Genomic DNA, 18654 nt, shown 5'->3' on the forward strand with positions numbered 1-18654 from the left:
CTGACCGGTGGTGAAGAGGTGCTTGATGGGATTGACGGTGGCCGCAGGGGAGGACTGCGCTCTTCCCAGAGGTCTGTGGGGCAACGAGGACTGGAACACACCCAGCTGCTGCAAGGCCTGATGGGACGGGGAGAGAAAGTTATGATTCATTGCAGAAGGATGAATCAGAGATGTGCTCATTCACTGCAGTGATGGGGGACGGCGTGCATGTATGTGTGGAGAAAACAGGACAGCATATTAAACACTCAAACCCCTCCTGTCGCTGCTTCCTGCCATCGCACACACTCAAATTACTCCAATTCAAAGTGCATCATTCACAAAAATCTGCGCTGTGTGCCGCACCGGCTGATTTAAGAGGCTGAAACGGATAAAAAACTGCTCCTGCTACATGTTTTATGAGGATGACAACTAATGCAGGCTAGTGGTTTGTTTTCATGACACATTGATAGTCCTGAAATTTAACTGATCACCAAACCCCCTCAGTGTGTGTGTTTGTGATTTTGAGGTGTGTGTGAGCACTGCAGCCTCACATACACATACGTTGTGTAGTGTCTATATATAGGGAGTGTTGCTGTGCTCCCTGCTGTGAACTGGGGTGACTCATCATGCGTGGGTGGACACTAAAACACACACACTTGAAGATATACAGACATACAGGACACACACACACACACACACACACACACACACACACACACACACACACACACACAGTGGTGAGTCCAGTGGTTGAGTCACCAGCTGGTGATGTCACTGCAGCATCAACAATTGTGTGTGCGTGAGTGTGTGTGTGTGTCTGAGTGTGTGTGTCTCAGTCTTCCAGCTCAGGTTCGACTTGACACCCAGCTGAGACAGTCTGAAAGGGTTTATCTTTGTCTTTCTTCCACTACAATCAGTCCAAACATACATTTTAGTGCAAAATCTAATATTATTTTATATTGATGATTAATATATTGATTTTTTCTACTGATTAATCACTTTAGTTTATAAAATGGTCATCAACTGTCATGTTTTGACCTAAAAACCTAAAAATATTCCATTTAATGTCATAGAGGACGACAGAAATTTTAAAAATTACATTTAAGAACCTGAAATCAGACAATTTTGCATCGTATTCTTAAAAAAATACTGTAACCCCCCCTTGGTTAGAGTATTTTTCATTTTAGTTCAGGGGCCACCTTCAGCCCAATTTGATCTCCAGTGGGCCGGACCAGTAAAATCATAACATAATAACCTATAAATAACCACAACATTCTTTGTTTTAGTGCAAAAAGGCACATTTTGAAAATATTCACATTTAAGGAATTATCTTTTAACAAAACATCATGAACAACCTGAAACTTCTTCAGAAAAATAAGTTCAGTTTCAACAAAATTATGCCTCAGTTTATCATTTACACATTACAACTTACAGATCACAGTTGATCTACAAAGGAAGAAAGAATTTAGTCAAAGGTATCTGGATCTAAACGATATAGCATTTTACTATAAAAAAGACAAAAAACATCAAAAACAAGACAAAATATTACGACAATGAGACAACACAACAAAAGTGAGAAACAAAATGACAAAAAATGAGACTAATGACACGAAACAATAAAAGAAGACAAAAAATTAGACAAAGTTACAAAGCGACAAAAAATGACAAAAGCGAGAAACAAAATGGCAAAAACAATACACAATGAATAAAGCAAAACAAAAAATGACAAAAATGACACAAAAAACACAAGCGAGACAAAATGGAAACACAAAACGACAAAAACACAAAACAAACGATAAAAGCCAGACATGAAAGGACAAAAAACAACAACACAAAATACTACAAACATGAGACACAAAATGACAAAAGAGCAATCTAGTATTTTACTTCATGATCAAAACAACTTGTCATGGTCTAAGGAATTATTTTAAATTTATAGTTTTACAAATTTACAAATTGCAGTTAAAGTCTTCTCTGTAATTTTTACACTTTGATGGCTGGACTGGACCCTCTGAACCCGCCGGTTTTGGCCCGTGGGCCACATGTTTGACACCCCTGCTCTAACCAATTAACCGATTATGAAAATAACTGTTTATGAATTCAATACTTGACATTTAATTGAGTAATTGCATAACTGTTGCAGCTCTAAAGCAGTTTGAGCCATATAGAACTATCTCAGGCCAAAAAACAACAAGGAGCCCTGCAACAGATGGTATGGCCCCCACAGAGCCATGATCTCAACATCATGTAGTCACTCTGGGATTACAGCCTAAATCCACAGAAGATGCTTGTGTGCAAACGTACCCAGGAAGCATCTGAATGCTGATATTAGTGCTTTCCGCATTACTGTAAATGTATCACAATAATGACGTGTAGCGTGAAGTTTTTATTAAAATCCCATCTTTTTTCAGTTCTGGTAAAATATCAAACCTTTCTCCTGATGACTCATCCTCTCAAAAAGAGGCTGCTTCATCCTCAAACACATGCACCACCCACAGTGCACACGGGTTGTAGGTGTGTATTTGGGTACGATGAGGCGGGAGAAAAAAGCAGATCACTTCAAAAAGCTCTTCAAGTGTGTAGGTTAAGATTTTGAACACCATGCGACCGCTCCTGCTGATGTTCAAGGGGGTCTTAACAGGTTAAGAAAACCTCAAGGAGCTCAGCAAAGGTTAGATGTTGCATCTAAACGCACTGCAAAGGCTAAAGCCAGGAACCAGCTGACTGCCGACACACACAAACATCACACATATGCCATCTATTTACAATGTTCTGCTCCAAGACACCCGAGGCAAGCGTCACAAGGCAAAGTGAAGACACTTAAAGGGGACATCCATCTATTTTTGACATCAAAGTCTCGTTGACCAATACTGCATATATGAAAAAAGGCTGAATGAAGCCATTTGTGGCTTCAGATGGAGCTGCATGAATTATAATAAATGTCCTTAAGTGACATCAGTTGAGTCGGCGTCAAATGAACAAAGAAATCTGAAGTCGAAAGAAAGTTTCCAGTGTGAAGTGATAAAGAAGTGAGCTCATCAGACCTTGGTAGACCTGCTTGACGCACACCTAAATCTCCAAATAATCCATCTGCAGTTTAGCTGTGCAGTGAGTAATACAAATTAAGTTTTCAAGTTAAAGTCTTTTTTTTCAATCTACCGAAGCAGGTACATCTTTCGTTGCATGAAGGTTCGTTGAGCTAACTAAACAAGTACGTTTTCTAACAGCGCAAAGACAGGGGTTACCAGTCTATCGTAGGGCTACACAGAGAGACAAACAAGCACATTCACATCTACAGACAATTCAGAATCACCAATTAACCTGAGCATGTTTCTGAAAACTGTGAAGACCTACGCATGCACAGGGAGAACATGCAAACTCCACTCAGAAGGATCCCAGGCCGGGACGCAAAGCGGGGATCTCCTTTATCTGTTCGTCCTTCGTGATCGAAGAAGGCCACGAATTCAACATCCGTGTTTTGAAGTCATGATTTGTGCTTGAGGGAGAGCTGTGCAAATCGTCAGCCTCACTCTCTTGTCCCAGCCTATCTGGATCCAGTGGCAAGACGTGGTAAAGACAACTGGAGACAGGTTAGGAAGCAGTGGATGGCCAGCAGTGTCCTTTGTCTCACTGTGCCCTGGCTTTGCTGGGTCCGCCTTCCTGCCCGTTGAACCAGTCTGGTGGTTTCCTCCACGCAGCCCGCCGGTTCCAGTCTTCTCTTATTCGCTCCTGAGCCGAAGCCCTTTAATAAATCTTGTTTTTATTTCCATCGTGTGTCTAGCCACTCACCTCACCAGCCCCACGGGGGGACTGGTGGGAGTGCCAGTTTAGTTGCCGGCGACCCAAAGGCAGGGTAACAGTGGAATCATTTATCAAAATGACAGGAAGACGAACTAAAGTGCAAAGAGATTATGTGCTGTAAATATAATTTCTCTTCTGAAAAAAGAGCTCCACTGAATAAGTAAACTTTTTGTTATGTCCACACACAGTAAGACGTCACTCTTCAGACTTCAAGCATACAGTCAAGAGGCCACTCTGTATGCGGCAGTTATTTAAGAAAAATATGCTTTGTCACATTTTGGTAAATTAAACGCATGTACTTTTATACAGGGAGCAGATAAGACACGTTATGTAACGAGCTCACAAGGCGTAATAACAGAAAAGCCCAAAAGGAATACTCAAGAGTGATACGCAAATGCACTGCAGCTCAGAACCTCTATGTGTGAAAACAGTTGTGCGAGGGCGAAAAGCACCTAAAGCTTTCTCAGGTTTATACTGAAGTAAGAGGCCAGCCATTAGCTGTGATGAGTCAGATAGCTAACACAGAGCAACCGCTGTAATAGAGCAAACACAGTGAGACAGAAAACAGCAGGAGGTCGGTTGATGATGCATCCGAATGATTCATCCCTCTGTGGGATGATGCTGCGTAACCAACATGTCCTGAGTTTAAGACTGACCTGTTTCAGAACCTTTTATCGCCTCACATACGCCCCACGTCCCCATCAGATGAGCTGAAGCGATCCTTAATCGATTCCAACCATCATGTTCCAAGTGTGTTTACATCAACTGATTTTGAAGTCAGTGTAGGATAACGCTACAAAAAGTCTTTATTTTTACTGTATTTTTCTCAGACAATTGAAATGTTTTGGTTAATTGTGTTTGCAGCCATCATTTATTACTCTGAGTTTATTATTTTCACTGTTTATCCATTGCTTTTGTCTTATTATTTAAACTATTATCTTTTAGCAACTTATAATCTTAAACTATGAATAATTTCTGTAATTAATAAACACATATCTATTACTTTAAGCTATTTGTTTCCATGGCTTTTAGTTAATCATTTCTAAGGCTTATCCATGACTCTTAATTAATCGTTTTAAACTGGTTACCTACTGCTTTTAACTAATCATCATTTCAAATGTTTACATAGTATCTTGTGGTAATTGTTTCTAATGTTTATCTGTTACTTTTAGCTCAACATTTATCGAACATTTGTTGCTTACTTGCAGCTAAATATATAAACTGTGCTTGTTGGTTTAAGCTAATTACGTATAAATGCTTAGACAATTTTAGCTAATTAATCTATTACTTTTGCCTAATTATTTCTATTGTTTTTAACTCATTACTTCAACCATTTATCTGTTACTTTCAACAAATTAATTCAACTATTTATGCACCATTTTTGCTAAATTATTTCAGCTATTCATCTGCTAGTTTTAGCTAATTATTTCAGTCAAGTTTTTATTACTTTTACCCAATTAATTCAACAGTTTCATTGCTTTTAGATAACCATTTTAATGATTCATTCATTCTGTGGGAAATGAGCGGAGCTGCTTTTTAACAAACCTGTGTGTAGCTCCCCCTCTCCTCTTCATCACCCTCCCTCAGCTGGATCACTTCATCGTCCTCTTCCTCTTCGTCCAGCTCACTCTCTGTGCTCTCCCCTTTGACGTGAATGCTCCCGCGCTCCTCCTCACCCTTCACATGCACACCGAGTCGCTCAGATGAAGGCGTGCTGTCGTCAGACCCCTCCTTCTGAAGCCTGATTGGACGAATAACAGGGCAGACTTCAATAAACATGTCCAGGTGTTTGCAAAAGCCTACATTCTATAGATACGGATACCAATCGATCAGTAAAAATGGTTTGCTGTCAGAAATACCACACCTGTGAAGGCCCACCCCTATGTCATCCTCCTGCATGTCATTGGTCTCTGTTAGCTCCTCCTCTGTCTCCTCCGGGTGGGTGGGTGGTGGCCTGGGAAGCTCCGCCCCCTTTGAAAGCATCTACAGACATGAGCTCACGTTAGTGTGCAGATATGTGTATGTTTATGCGTCTAATATGTGTGTGTGAACATGCATACCTTGTAGTGTTTCTCCAGGAAGTGCTGGTGCTGCTGTTGGACCACCAGCTGCTGCAGGGCCTGGGGGGACTGGGGCAAAGGTGCACTCTGGGTACGAGCCAGCGGTCGGTGGCGAGGAAGCTTGTTGACCGACCGCATGCCGCTGGACACGCCTCTCTCTGCCGTAACCAGCGGCGATTGGCTGTACATGGGGACTGAATGGGTGGCAGCAGAAAGTCAATGAGCTGGAAACTCTGGGTGAACAGATATGAGTGCGGTTGTGTGTGTTTGTACCACCTAGCATAGCAGTCTGCTGTCTGGCCTGCTCCAGCAGCAGTACATGCTGCAATAACGAGGAATGGGCTGAGTGAGAGCTGGGGGGTGGAGTCTCCACATCATGTCCTACACCTGCAAAGGCACATTATTAAAGCACTAATTGGACGTTTTTGAAGCAATTAGAAAAAGTCCTGTCTTTTATTTTCCCTGTAGACATACATTAAATTGTGCCTTTAACTTATACAGGGGGTCCTCGACTTACGTCAGAGTTCTGGCCCAACAGACTGATGCAAGTCGATTTTCGCCATAAGTTGGAACTTTAGCGAAATGTAAACAAAGCTGTTATGTGCATCACGATATTGGTCAGTTCTTCATAAAGTCATGAATACCAACGACTTCCATGCATGTATGATGACATGGAGATGGATTTCCTTTTCTTCAAAGCATCAGAAGAGCCTGACTTATGCTTGGGTTAGAATAATGAAGGGCAAAAAGTGAGCAAATGTAGCACAATCCAAGGTGGCGTACAACCAGAGAATATAAACAAAATCAAGGACGTCGTAAACCGAGGACTCCCTGTAATATCATATATAAGGCTTTCATACAATAATAATGTAAAATAATTTACTGAATTCTGTGATATTAACTGCTTACCTGCAGGGAGGGAAGATGTGGAGAGAAACTTCCCTGTTAGAGCTCCGCCTCCTCGCAACGACTGGATGGCTTGAAGCTCGGCCTCCTGCTGAGTGGACAGCTTCTGGGAGGTCTGTAAGAGGGGAATGATGGTTACTACACAACATCGCACAGTCTGCACAGAACAGTGGACCGTTGTGTGTCTTGTTTAGAAAAATAGATGTTGATCTGATGTCTTGTTTGGGAGTCATACAAACTTTGACAAAAATTCTCTTTTTTTAATAATTCATGCATGAAAGCACTGGGACTAAAAAGCTCCAAGCAGCAACATAAGGACAATGCTGCTCCTTGTTTCTACTACTTTCATATGAATCATCAGCTGGGGAGGACACTGACGTCTTTCCAACTCACAGGTCTTTAAGGATCTGCTGCTCAAGTCTCCTTGCCAGATACCACAGGGCACCTTCAGAGGTCTTGTGGACTCCACGTCTTGGCAAGTCTGGGGTGTTTTGATGGCACGCGAAGGACTAACAGCATATTATGCAGGCGTGGCCTTAATGCTTTAGCTCAGGGGTGTCAAACTCATTTTAGTTCAGGTTCCACATTCAGCCCAATTTGATCTCTAATGACCCGGACCAGTAAAATCACAGCATAATAATTGATAAATAACGACAACTCCAAATTCTTACCTTTGTTTTCGTGCAAAAAGTATGTTCTAAAAATGTTCACATTTCAAGAATTAAAAAGCGAAACACAAAACGTCAAAAGCGAGAAACAAAATGACAAAAAAAATGAGACAAACGACATGAAATTAAACAAAAAAGAGACAAAAAATTAGACAAAAAAAACTGTCAAACGACATATACGAGACATAAAATGATACAAGTGACACAAACAAGACAAAAAATGACAAAAGCGAGAAACAAAACGACAAAAAATAGACAATTTACGCGAGACAAAAAACCCACAAAACGACAAAAATGATGAACAACAAAAAAAGCAACACAGAAAATGAGAAAAATAAGAGAAAACACAAGCGAGACTAAAAGGAAACACAAAATTACAAAAACGAGAAACAAAATGACAAAAACATGAGACAAACAACAAAAGTCAGATGAAAGAAGACAAAAAACTACAAAAGCAAGACAAAAGATTACAAAAATGAGACACAAAATGACATATAAACAATGAACAATCTAGTAGTTTACTTTGTGATCAAAACAACTGGTCTTGGGCTGGAAAATATTTTAAATTTATATTTTTACAAATTGACAATTCAGAGTTACTGTCTTCTCTGTAACTTTTACACATGACAAAGTCATCCTGCGGTCCGGATTGAACCCTCTGGAGGACTGGTTTTGGTCCACTGGCCACATGTTTGACACCCCTCCTTTGGCTCATCAGTGAAAGTCCCTGTATGAACTCGCGATTTCAAAAACTACTTCAAATTTTGAGCTTTTCTGCAAGTTTGTCAGAATAAAAAACAGAATTTAAAAAATGCTGTCTGTCCACTGAGCCACAAAAAGGAAAAACCTCGTAAACTTACGTTGTTGCTACTGCGACTAGACAAAAAAACCCATCAACAGTTCTCTGAAGGAGCTAATGTTGCGTATGTTCAGTGTGCACGTGTGCCGGTGCATGTGTGTGTTGCGTTGACCCACCGTGATGTGTGTGTTGGCAGGGAGTCCCAGGGAGATATTGGGCAGGGAGGGTGAGGTGTAGAGACTCAGAGGACTCAACGTCCCATCAGCCCCCAGCGTCTGATGGAGAGATCTCAGCTGCAGGCGGACACACAGACAGACGGGTCAGTTTATGTCCTACTCCGTGGAGTCTTTGCAGTAGCTGAAAGGGTGAGCTAAGGTTTAGACAACAAACTGGTAAGTGAAACTGTCCAGCTGTTTCATCTGACTTCACATTTACACAACACTGCAGATATCAGTCCTCAGAAACGTGGAAGCCAAACAGCGCACACTGGGATAAATGATAAGACTCGTGAGCCAGCATTTTTGCTTATTCCTGTTGGTATAAACAGGCCATTTCCCAGAAATTATGTTTCTGTGCAGCAATACAAAAACAGGAAACCTTCACAACATTTGTTCCACGATTACTCAAATTCAACAAACAAAAGTCTTGTAAGCCTTAAAGGTCACCATTTCCCCACCGCACATAACTCCAGGCATCCTTCTTAAAGGAATATTGGCACAGTTGAGTCCAGTATTTTTTCTGTATTTAACACCACCCAAGTGAATGGCTATGTGCCTTCAAGCAAGGAATTTATTATAAAAATCAAACTAATTTTACTGGATAACTTCTGGCAAAAAATCTAAAAAATCTATACTCCTGGATAAAAATGACTTCTCACAACTGTACTGTTATCACGTTTTAGACAAACTGCACTCAGGTTTCACATGTCCAGTATTGGGCCAACTTTGCAAAGACATAAATCAATAGAAGTAATGATTAGGGATGTTTCATTTATTACGTGATAATTTGCGGTTAAAAATTTGAATGGACTAAAAGTACAAATTAACCATTAAGTGTTTAACCATGATGGACAGGCTGTCAGAATTTATTGTAGAATTGCTTGATTTTGAGTCTAAAGACATTTTAGAGTTAACAGTAAATACTGAAAGCTTTCCTTGACTAATAAAGTTGCTGCGGGAGCATTTGTGGACAGCTGTTCCAGCTGAGCAGCTGGACTGTCGTAAACAACACGAAACAAGTTACTCCATCACGTAGATTATTTTAATATCAAACCGCTGTAAAGAGATAAGAGATTAAAAACATTACTAGTTACTTACTGTGGAAGACTGCAGCTCGTCTGCTGTTTTTAATACTTTCGTCAGGTCAGTCCTTGTATTTCACGTGAAGTCTATCTAATTCATGATCCTGGTGTTCCTGTAGGTGCTCTTAATTCCTAATGGAGCTGATTGACATTAAGTGTCAATGGTTTGAAACAGTTTTTATCAGCCTATGGAAAAACATCCACTATATTTCAGCTATTTAATAATTAATCTATTAATAATTGTTGACATGGATGACTATCAAGTAAACTGTTTCAGATTTGCACTCCTAGACAGGACATATACATTTTTAACTTGTTTTCTTAGTAAAGAGCTCCATTTGCAGTTGTTTTATTTGCATTTTATTTGGATTTTTTTATTTCTATAAAATGCATCCCTTGCAATCAGAAGGCTGACATATAAAATATTTCTTCTTTAAACAAAGCAAAACTTTTTTTCTACATTCCAGTCTATTGTTAGAATAACAGCGGTTCTAGAACAGCGGTGTCAAACATGTGGCTCGCGGCCCAAAATCCACCCTTCTGACCCACGGGACGACTTTGTAAAGTGTAAAAATCACAGAGAAGACATTAACTGCAGATTGTAAATTAGTAAAATGAATTTAAAATAATTTCTAGACCATGACAATTTGTTTTGATCATAAAGTAAAATACTAGATTGTTCATTGTTCTTTTGTCATTTTGTGTCTAAGTTTTGTAATATTTTGTCTTGTTTTTGCTGGTTTTTTTGGTAATTTTTTTCCCCATTTTTTGTCCATTGTTTTTTCCACTTTGTAACTTTTTTCTCAAATTTTTTGTTGCTTTGTATCTTTTTTTGGTCTTTTTTTGTTTTGTTTTGTGTCGTTTGTCTCATTTTTTGTCATTTTGTGTCTCATTTTTGTAATATTTTGTCTTGTTTTTTTGTCAGATTTTTATCGTTTGTCTCAATTTTTTGTCGTTTTGTTTCTGGCTTTTGTCATTTTGTGTTTCCTTCTTGTCTCACTTGTTTTTTGTCATTCTGTGTTTTGCTTTATTCATTGTTTTGTGTGTCGTTTTGTTTCACGTTTTTGTCATTTTTTGTCTCATTTGTGCCATCTGTTCATTTTTTGGTCACTTTGTAACTTTTTTGTCTAATTTTTTTGTCTCTTTTTTGTTTTCATAATAGATAATTCCTAAAATGTGAACATTTTCAGAATGTACTTTTTTGTGGTTATTTATAGGTTATTATGCTGTAATTTTACTGGTCTGGCCCACTTGAGAGCAAACTGGGCTGAATGTGGCCCCTGGACTAAAATGACTTGGACACCCCTGATCTAGAAGCTCAACCAACTATAAATAAAATACATACAATCTGGTAACATATGCACTGCTTTTAGAAAAGACAGCAGTAAAGTTGGAAAAATCTAAACAAATATAAAATGCATCATAAACGCAGACAGCACAGCAAACATAACTAGATCCAGAATCATGCCACAAACTCAACCAAATGCAAAAATCCAGCAAGTTGTACAAAACACAGCTGACAGAAGTTCAAACCCCTCAGATTCTCCAGTCAGTTAGTCCTCACTGTTTTTTCATCGTTAAATGTTCCCCATCAAGCTCCAAAGGTGACCAAGCATTTCCATGGCTGTCCCCACACTGTGGAACAGTTTACCTCCCACTGACAGGTCTCTCCCATCAATCATCACTTTTAAACCACTGCACCTTTTTAGAACTGGCCTGACGTCAAATTAATTACTAACAGAACTATAAAACCAACTTTATTTCATCTGTTACAGTTAATTATCTATTTATTATTGTTAAATATTAAGTTGCATTTCACATTTTCCTATGAAATGCTTTGATCCACACTTGCTTTCAAAGCTCACATAAAAACTGACTTGACCCACAATGAACTGCAGGGGGCAAACTCAGGCTGTGTGTTCAGTCTGAAGGAATAAAACCAGCCTATGTGCTGTATAGTCAGTCCATATAGCTTATTTTAATGTGTGTCTGTGAGGTTGTTTGCGTACCTCAGTCTGTATGTTGGGGACGGATCCTGTGTTGCCATTGGCGATGGCTGTGTTGGAACTGTTGGGACTGCTGGGACCCGAACCCGGAGCGCTGTTGCAGAGAGAGGAAACTGGTCGGGAGACAGAGACGCACAGAAAAACAACGTTAATTCATGTAAATTCATATTATTAAAGAAGTCACTCAGATCAATTTTACCTGCTATGCACATTATAGCTGCGTTTTCACCTTGCACAGAATGAAAAGGTGTCTGAGCTCACCTGATATCTCTATGGCTCTCTTCTTAAAGGTGCTGATGACGGTTCCATCCTTCCTGCGGAGGAGAGGGGAGCTCCGCCTTTCCGCCACCTTCTGCTTCAACCGTGAGCGCACCTTCAGGTTCGGCTCTGAGACTGGATGGCAGACCCGGGGAGACAGTCAGAGAGCAGGCCAAAAGCAGAGACACAAACATCACTGATCACAGGAACTCTACTATGTTACGTTACAGTCTATTTGAAATAAAGATCAAACAAGAATGTACATTTTGTGTCAGTGTATTTACTCCTGTGTACTGTTGATCTTCTAGTTGTCACTTTCTATCTTGCATTAAATGTTTCAGTGTAAGTCTCTCAGTAAAGTGCAGTGTTTTGTTGGGCGAAGTATGTTAGGGCACCTGGTGATTGACCTACAGGAGACTCTCCAGGCTAATCCTACATTACACTACTGCTGGCTAGTTTGTTGGTAAATGAGCAGTGACGTTGGGAGTATTTTAAGCTACCTTTGGTCTAAATGTTAAGATAAAGAGGACGGGAAGAGGAAGAGGAAAGATATACAGGTTTTATTGGTTCCAGCTGCCGGTTACTTATCAAGACAGCCAGTGATAGATTTGACTGAGCAAGATGGTATGCTATAAATCCATCTATTTTTGCTATCCTTTGCATGTATAATACAACATATGATGTATATTTACAAAGCATGGCACTGAAAATGTTTATTTTTGGACTACAGATTTAAATGAGTCAAATGAGGTCTGATTTATATGGGTGCTGTTGAAGAACACTTGTGCTAGGCATCTCTAGAAAGTAGTAGAACTCAATAGAAACTGTTCTGTAGTGATGGATTTTTTTTTTTTTTTAAATGACTAAAAAGGAAGAAACTTTTAGTTCTTGGAAGGCTATACCATGTGTGAAGAAACTTTACTTAACGCTCCTGTTGTCCTCATTTACAGGCACCAAAAAATATTGTTTCCTTGTCTGAAAAAAATCAGCAAATATTTCTGAAAATATGCAAAACCTTCAGGAAGGAAACTCCAATAATTCCTTAGAAGTTTCCCTGAAAAGTTTTATTTTAAAAAATCCCCCAAATTTGGCAAGAAAATTCCTGTAAATATTTTCAAAAAATTTGTACAAATCTTCCAAAAAAAATCTAAAAGTGATTCCATATATATCAGTAAAACTTCTAATATTTTCTTTAAGAACATTCATATAAAAATGTTAAGAAACATTTTTAACATTTCTTTGTTTTCCACCAAAAATGTTCAAAGATTTCCCAAAAATGTTGAAAATGTAGACATCAGAAGTTTCACTGTGAAAATATTTTTTTCCCCCACATTTTCAAACATTAAAACGGGTAAATTTTGACCCGCAGGACGACATGAGGGTTAAACACATCTGATGGAAAGTCAGGAAAAATATATTCAGTAGTTCCAGCTATATGTCAACAGCACATTCAGCTAACTAAGTGCCAAGAGTTATCATATCAATTACTTACTAAGCTGTAAGTAGGGTTTGTGGGATTACAGCTCATGATAAAGATAAAGCCTCGAACATCCAATGTGTAGCAGCAACACTTCTATCCTGCTACTAATAAGATCTGGGGAAGTTTAAAGTCCAGTAACCACAGCCAATATTCTCTGATCTAGCCTTAATACCATCAAACATGTCTGCAACTTCTAAAATGATGCAAAAAACTGCAAAGATGCTGTTTCAAAATAATATTAATTAGGCTTCATATTCTATTTTTTACTATAATACTAAAACTACTTGGCTCCACATGAATGCCGTTCCTCTATCATATCTGCTGCACTGAACATCATTCGATATAATGCTACCTTTCCAGAGAGACGTATCTTTATCCTCAGGCTTACAGCATGTTCTGTATGTAGCAATCATTTGCATATTTAAGACAAGCTAACATGAGCCAGCTGGGAACATTAAAAAGTCTGGAAGCTGATGTGATGTTAATAGGCCAGCTGTTATAGTCTTCCAGAAATGAGAAGCCTGCTTTTGTCTACCACTGTGTGAAATCAAGCACTCAATCAGTCAAGATTCTGTTTTAATATCACAAAATCGGCCAGAAAATCTGCAAAAGAAAAGTGTGAAGATGTGGTGCTGAGGTCCTGCCTCCTTCCCAGCACAAATGTGAACATGCACCCCTTGAACCTCACAGTTTCCACCAGCTTGGCTGTCATGGACTGTTGTGGGTGTTTGGTTTTTTGGGACACTGCTGGGTAAACAGTCTAACTGGAAATACATACATACACCATCCAGGATCTGCCTAGCTAGCTATGTATCAACTATTCTGTCCCACAAATTGGGAAGCTTTAACTTAATAATGAAGGCAGACTCCCAGATCCCTCAGAATATTGGTTAGTATAGTCGAATAGCTTCGCAAGACAAATTTAATAGAAAATGAACACTTGAAACTAAGAGGAACTTAATATTACAGAATACAAGTTTGAGAAAAACTGACTTTTCTAGTCTGAGTTGGTGAAATTTACCACCAGGGGGCGATCAAGATATTTTGGCTTCACTATTTAGAAGCCATCATGTAGCTCATCTTTCTCAACAAAGCATGACTGTGATAAACACTAGTGCTTTTGCAATATTTGAACTTTACTTTTGATTAGTTTCTGTTGCAGAAATTGAACATCTGCAAAAAGCAGGTGAACAGAAATGAATCTACAGACAGCAGATAACATCTGACTGTGAAAATGTTACATAAAAATAAATATTTATATGTAAATTTAAGTAATTTCTTATTTTATGAGTGAATTTGTACATTATACAAGCACAGCAGCTCCTGTCTGCACCTGAAAATGGGCTAGCACAGGAAGAACAGGCAGAATAATGAGTTAATTCCACTACAGGAAAGATTCTCTCTAGTTAAAAAAAAAACCTATAAGCTGCATATGTTCCATGTCAAAATGTAAAGTTTGACAGATGTAACAATAGTAACTAAGGCGGATGGGATTTAGAACGGACAGAACCAGTTCCACACCCACGATCTGTCACCTGACGAGTTAAAAGCAAAAACTTTCACATGGTATCAGATGCCTTTGAAACCATGTGTGTCTCTGTGTGTGTGTGTGTGTGTGTGTGTGTGTGTGTGTGTGTGTGTGTGTGTGTGTGTGTGTGTGTGTGTGTGTGTGTGTGTGTGTTATCTCTAGCTTTGGACAACCTCTTCCTTGATGAGTCAGACTTAGTCATCATGCACACACATCCAGACACACACACACAAGTATATGTCTAAATATATATATAAACACAACACTCCACCTTCGCATAGTCCTTCGTCAAACGATTACACCGCAAGTGACAAATAACACACACACACACACACACACACACACACATCCTCCCACTGTCTGTATCTGCCTCAGTCTGTGTCTCCTACCCGTCTTGCGAAGCGGGAAGTCGTCTTTGCCCTCGTAGTTCCCCAGCAGCGGGGGCAGTTTATAGGAGGGAGGAGTTCCTGGGGTGTTACTCTGTGGAGGAGAGCTCTGCTCCAGGGAGGTGTGCTGGGCTCCCCTGCAGACACACAACACAAAGAAAAGGCACATTAAAACCCTCTCACAATAACAAGCGAGGAAGTGCTGCGTTACAGCCGGCAGGCCGAGTGTACTTCTGCATCCTTTAGTCATTTCCTACATTTCCTAGAATGCATTTCTTCCATTGATTTCCTCCAGTGTTAGAGCTGGTGAAAATGGATTTAGGTAAAAGCTTCTGACACTGAAACCTGAGCTTTTCTTCTGTTGTTTTAGATCAGGATTGTGTCAGACGAGGAATGCATTATAATCCTGTATCTGTTAAAGCACGGGTGTCAAACATGCGGCCCGCAGGCCAAAACCGGCCCACCAGAGTATCAAATCTGGCCCACGGGACGACTTTGTAAAGTGTAAAAATTACAAAGAAGACATGTAAATTTGTAAGACCAGAAATTTAAAATAATTTCTAGACCTTGACAAGCTGTTTTGATCATAAAGTAAAATACTAGATTGCTAATTGTTCTTTTGTTGTTTTGTGTCTCATTGTTGTAATATTTTGTCTTCTTTTTGTTGTTTTGTTGCTGTATCATGCTTTTGTCCTTTTGTTTCTCATTTTTGTCGTTTTGTTTTTTGTCTCGCTTGCGTCATTTGTCTATTTTTTGTTGTCTTTCTTCTCGCATTCATCATTTTTTGTGTCGCTTTTGTTGTTCTGTCTTTTTTGTGTTGCTTGTGTCGTTTGTCCATTTTTTTGTAATTTTGTTTTTGATTTGTCGTTTTGTGTCTCGTTTTTGTAATATTTTGTCTTGTTTTTTGTCTGACTTCTGTCATTTTTTTCATAAAGTAAAACACTACATTGTTCAGTTCCAGGTGACTAAATGTTTTGTGCCTTTGTCGACACTTTGTGATCTGTAGGTTGTAATGTGTAAATGATAAACTGAAGCACACTGTTGAAACTGAAATTTCGGGTTGCTCATAATGTTTTGTCAAAAAAAAAACAATTCCTTTAATGTGAACATTTTCAGGATGTACTTTTTTGCATTAAAACAAAGAGAAAAAGTAGGAGCTCTCATTATTTTTAGGTTATTATGCTCTGATTTAACTGGTCCGGCACAGTTGAGATCAAACTGGGCTGAATGTGGAACCTGAACTAAGATGAGTTTGACACCCCTGTGTTAAAGCTGCAGTTTATGGTCATTCAGATATAGGTGTCTGACATGTAAAATATGTGTTAGGGTGATGTGTTACAAGTGTTACAGCAACATTACTAAAAGACACAGGTGCTTAACCAAACATCATATCAACACAGAAAAAATGGCATCACGTTTACATAATGAGATATTTATGACTGATCAGTTCTCCACAGAAAAAAAGGAGCAAAATGAGCTTATTAAAAGACAAAAACTCAATTATCTGTCAGGGTGACATTTTGTAGGATGTAAAGGAAAGAACAAGCTTTATTTATCTCCTTTACACAGTAGGAAAAATGCAACTGTGAAAAAGTGATGGCTCTGTTAGAACGAGCAATTCCAGCAGCAATAAATCAAACTTTGATTGCTGTCATAGCGCCTCATTAAGATAATGCGTTTGACTGAAGGATCCTCAGCCGGAGCAGACTCAACTTTTATTTTGAACACACCAGTCTGGATGTCATGTGCTTAAATGCAATGAAGAATAGCTCACATTAATTACAGGTATAAGCCTTTTTGTGAAACTGCAGAGGAATTATAATATTTGAGAGATGTGTTCATGTTGTGCACGGGGTAACATTTACCTAGATAAGAGACAAAAAGCAAAAGATTCTCCTCCCTTCATAGAGAAGTCAACTCCAGCCCACAGATGGTTTCTCAGCATCACTGCTGCATGTGTAATGCTGCACCATACATGCACTGTTTACAGCTGAGTCACATTACCTAAGCAAGTTACCTAAGTGAAACAGAGAGGCTTGCCAGCGTTTACTCTATTACATAAAAGCCATACTGTAAAAATTCATTATTCATTTTGGCATTGTGATCCTTCTGATATATATACATATATAGATGACCTTGTAAATTCGCTGAACATTTAAACCACCTGGCTAAAACTGTGTAGGTCCCCTCTCTAGGTATGAACTCCACGGACCTCTGAAGGTGTCCTGTACTATCAGGCATGAAGACGATAGCAGCAGATCCATTAAATCCTGGATGTTGCAAAGTGGGGCCGCCATGGATCCGATTTGTTCTTCCACAGCATCCCTCACATGCTCAATCGAACTGAGATCTGGGGGATTTGAAGGCCGAACCAACTCCTGGAACTCTTTGTGTTTGGTCTACACACTCTGCAGCAATGGTTAGGTAGGCGTAATTTGTCAAAATAACATTCACCTGAATGCAAGAGTTCCCAGCAGAACCTTTTCCAGAGCAGCACACTGCCTCCACTAGCTTGCCTTCTTCCCATAGTGCATCCTGCTGCCAGGCCACCATCTTCCACTGCTCCATGGTCTATTTCTGACACCCTTGTGTCCACTGCAGGTACCCTTAAGAATACCTTTATAAAAGTACCCTTGCTTAATCGTCGCCATTGTTGTTTACATTTCTCCTACTGCACTCTGAGACTGGAGAGACCAGGTCGACCATCTCCTCCAACCCAAACTTCTACCTTCGTCCTCTCAAGCTTGCCCTTCTCCCACCAGCTCTGGGACCTCCGGCAGCTCAGTCCTACCTCCCCTCACTCCTCCTTCTCTTCTCTCTGTTGTCTCTGTTGTCTATGTTAACATGCTGCTGTTACAAAATAATTTTCTATTAAGGATCAATAAAGTATAGATTCTATTCTATTCTAATAGTGGATGAGTGTGTGTGTGTGTTCTGACACGTTTCTATCACAGGAGAATCGAGGTTTTCAGCAGTTTGTGCTGCAGTTGGTCTTTTGTGGGATCGGCCTTCACTCCCCACACACTCATAACCCTTTCACCAGTGCACTGGTTGTCCTTCATTGAATTACTTTTGGTAGTTTCTAACCACTACATACCAGGAACACCCCACTAGACCAGTCGTTTGGAGATGCTCTGACACAGTAACCAGTAAAACATCACAGTTTGGCCCAGAATCACTCATCCTTTGGCTGCCAAAGTTTTCCTGCATTCAATGCATCATCTTCAAGCACTGACTGTTCCATTGCTGCTTAATATCTCTCTGACAGGTGTCATTAGAACAAGAAAATCAATGTTTTTCACTTCACCTCAGTTTTATTGTTGGCTGATTAATGTAGTCTACCTTTATGTATGAGTTATTTACCTAAGCATTTAAAGCATTCACATAAAAAGTGGTGCAACTTTCTGTAAATCCTTTTTTACCCTTGTCTAAATCTCCAAACTGCAGCTGCCAGGAAAACAACACGTCATCATAATTCCTACT

The 18654-nt window shown here is 39.5% G+C and overlaps 1 protein-coding gene across 3 annotated transcripts in view; it reads right to left on the reverse strand.

Moving 5' to 3' along the window:
- Positions 1-18654, reverse strand: part of hdac5 (histone deacetylase 5) — a 69142-nt gene that overhangs the window by 14801 nt on the left and 35687 nt on the right. For all 3 annotated transcript variants that reach the window (XM_055005387.1, XM_055005386.1, XM_023298979.3), the window contains 10 exons: positions 15175-15308; positions 11781-11912; positions 11523-11632; positions 8390-8506; positions 6750-6861; positions 6117-6227; positions 5841-6034; positions 5645-5763; positions 5326-5521; positions 6-117 (listed from right to left, as the gene is read on the reverse strand). In XM_055005387.1, the coding sequence (XP_054861362.1) occupies positions 6-117; positions 5326-5521; positions 5645-5763; positions 5841-6034; positions 6117-6227; positions 6750-6861; positions 8390-8506; positions 11523-11632; positions 11781-11912; positions 15175-15308 (1337 nt within the window). The remainder of the gene's footprint in view (positions 1-5; positions 118-5325; positions 5522-5644; positions 5764-5840; positions 6035-6116; positions 6228-6749; positions 6862-8389; positions 8507-11522; positions 11633-11780; positions 11913-15174; positions 15309-18654) is intronic.

Source organism: Amphiprion ocellaris, chromosome 19, assembly GCF_022539595.1.
Source record: "Amphiprion ocellaris isolate individual 3 ecotype Okinawa chromosome 19, ASM2253959v1, whole genome shotgun sequence".
Classification (NCBI taxonomy): Eukaryota; Metazoa; Chordata; class Actinopteri; family Pomacentridae; genus Amphiprion; species Amphiprion ocellaris.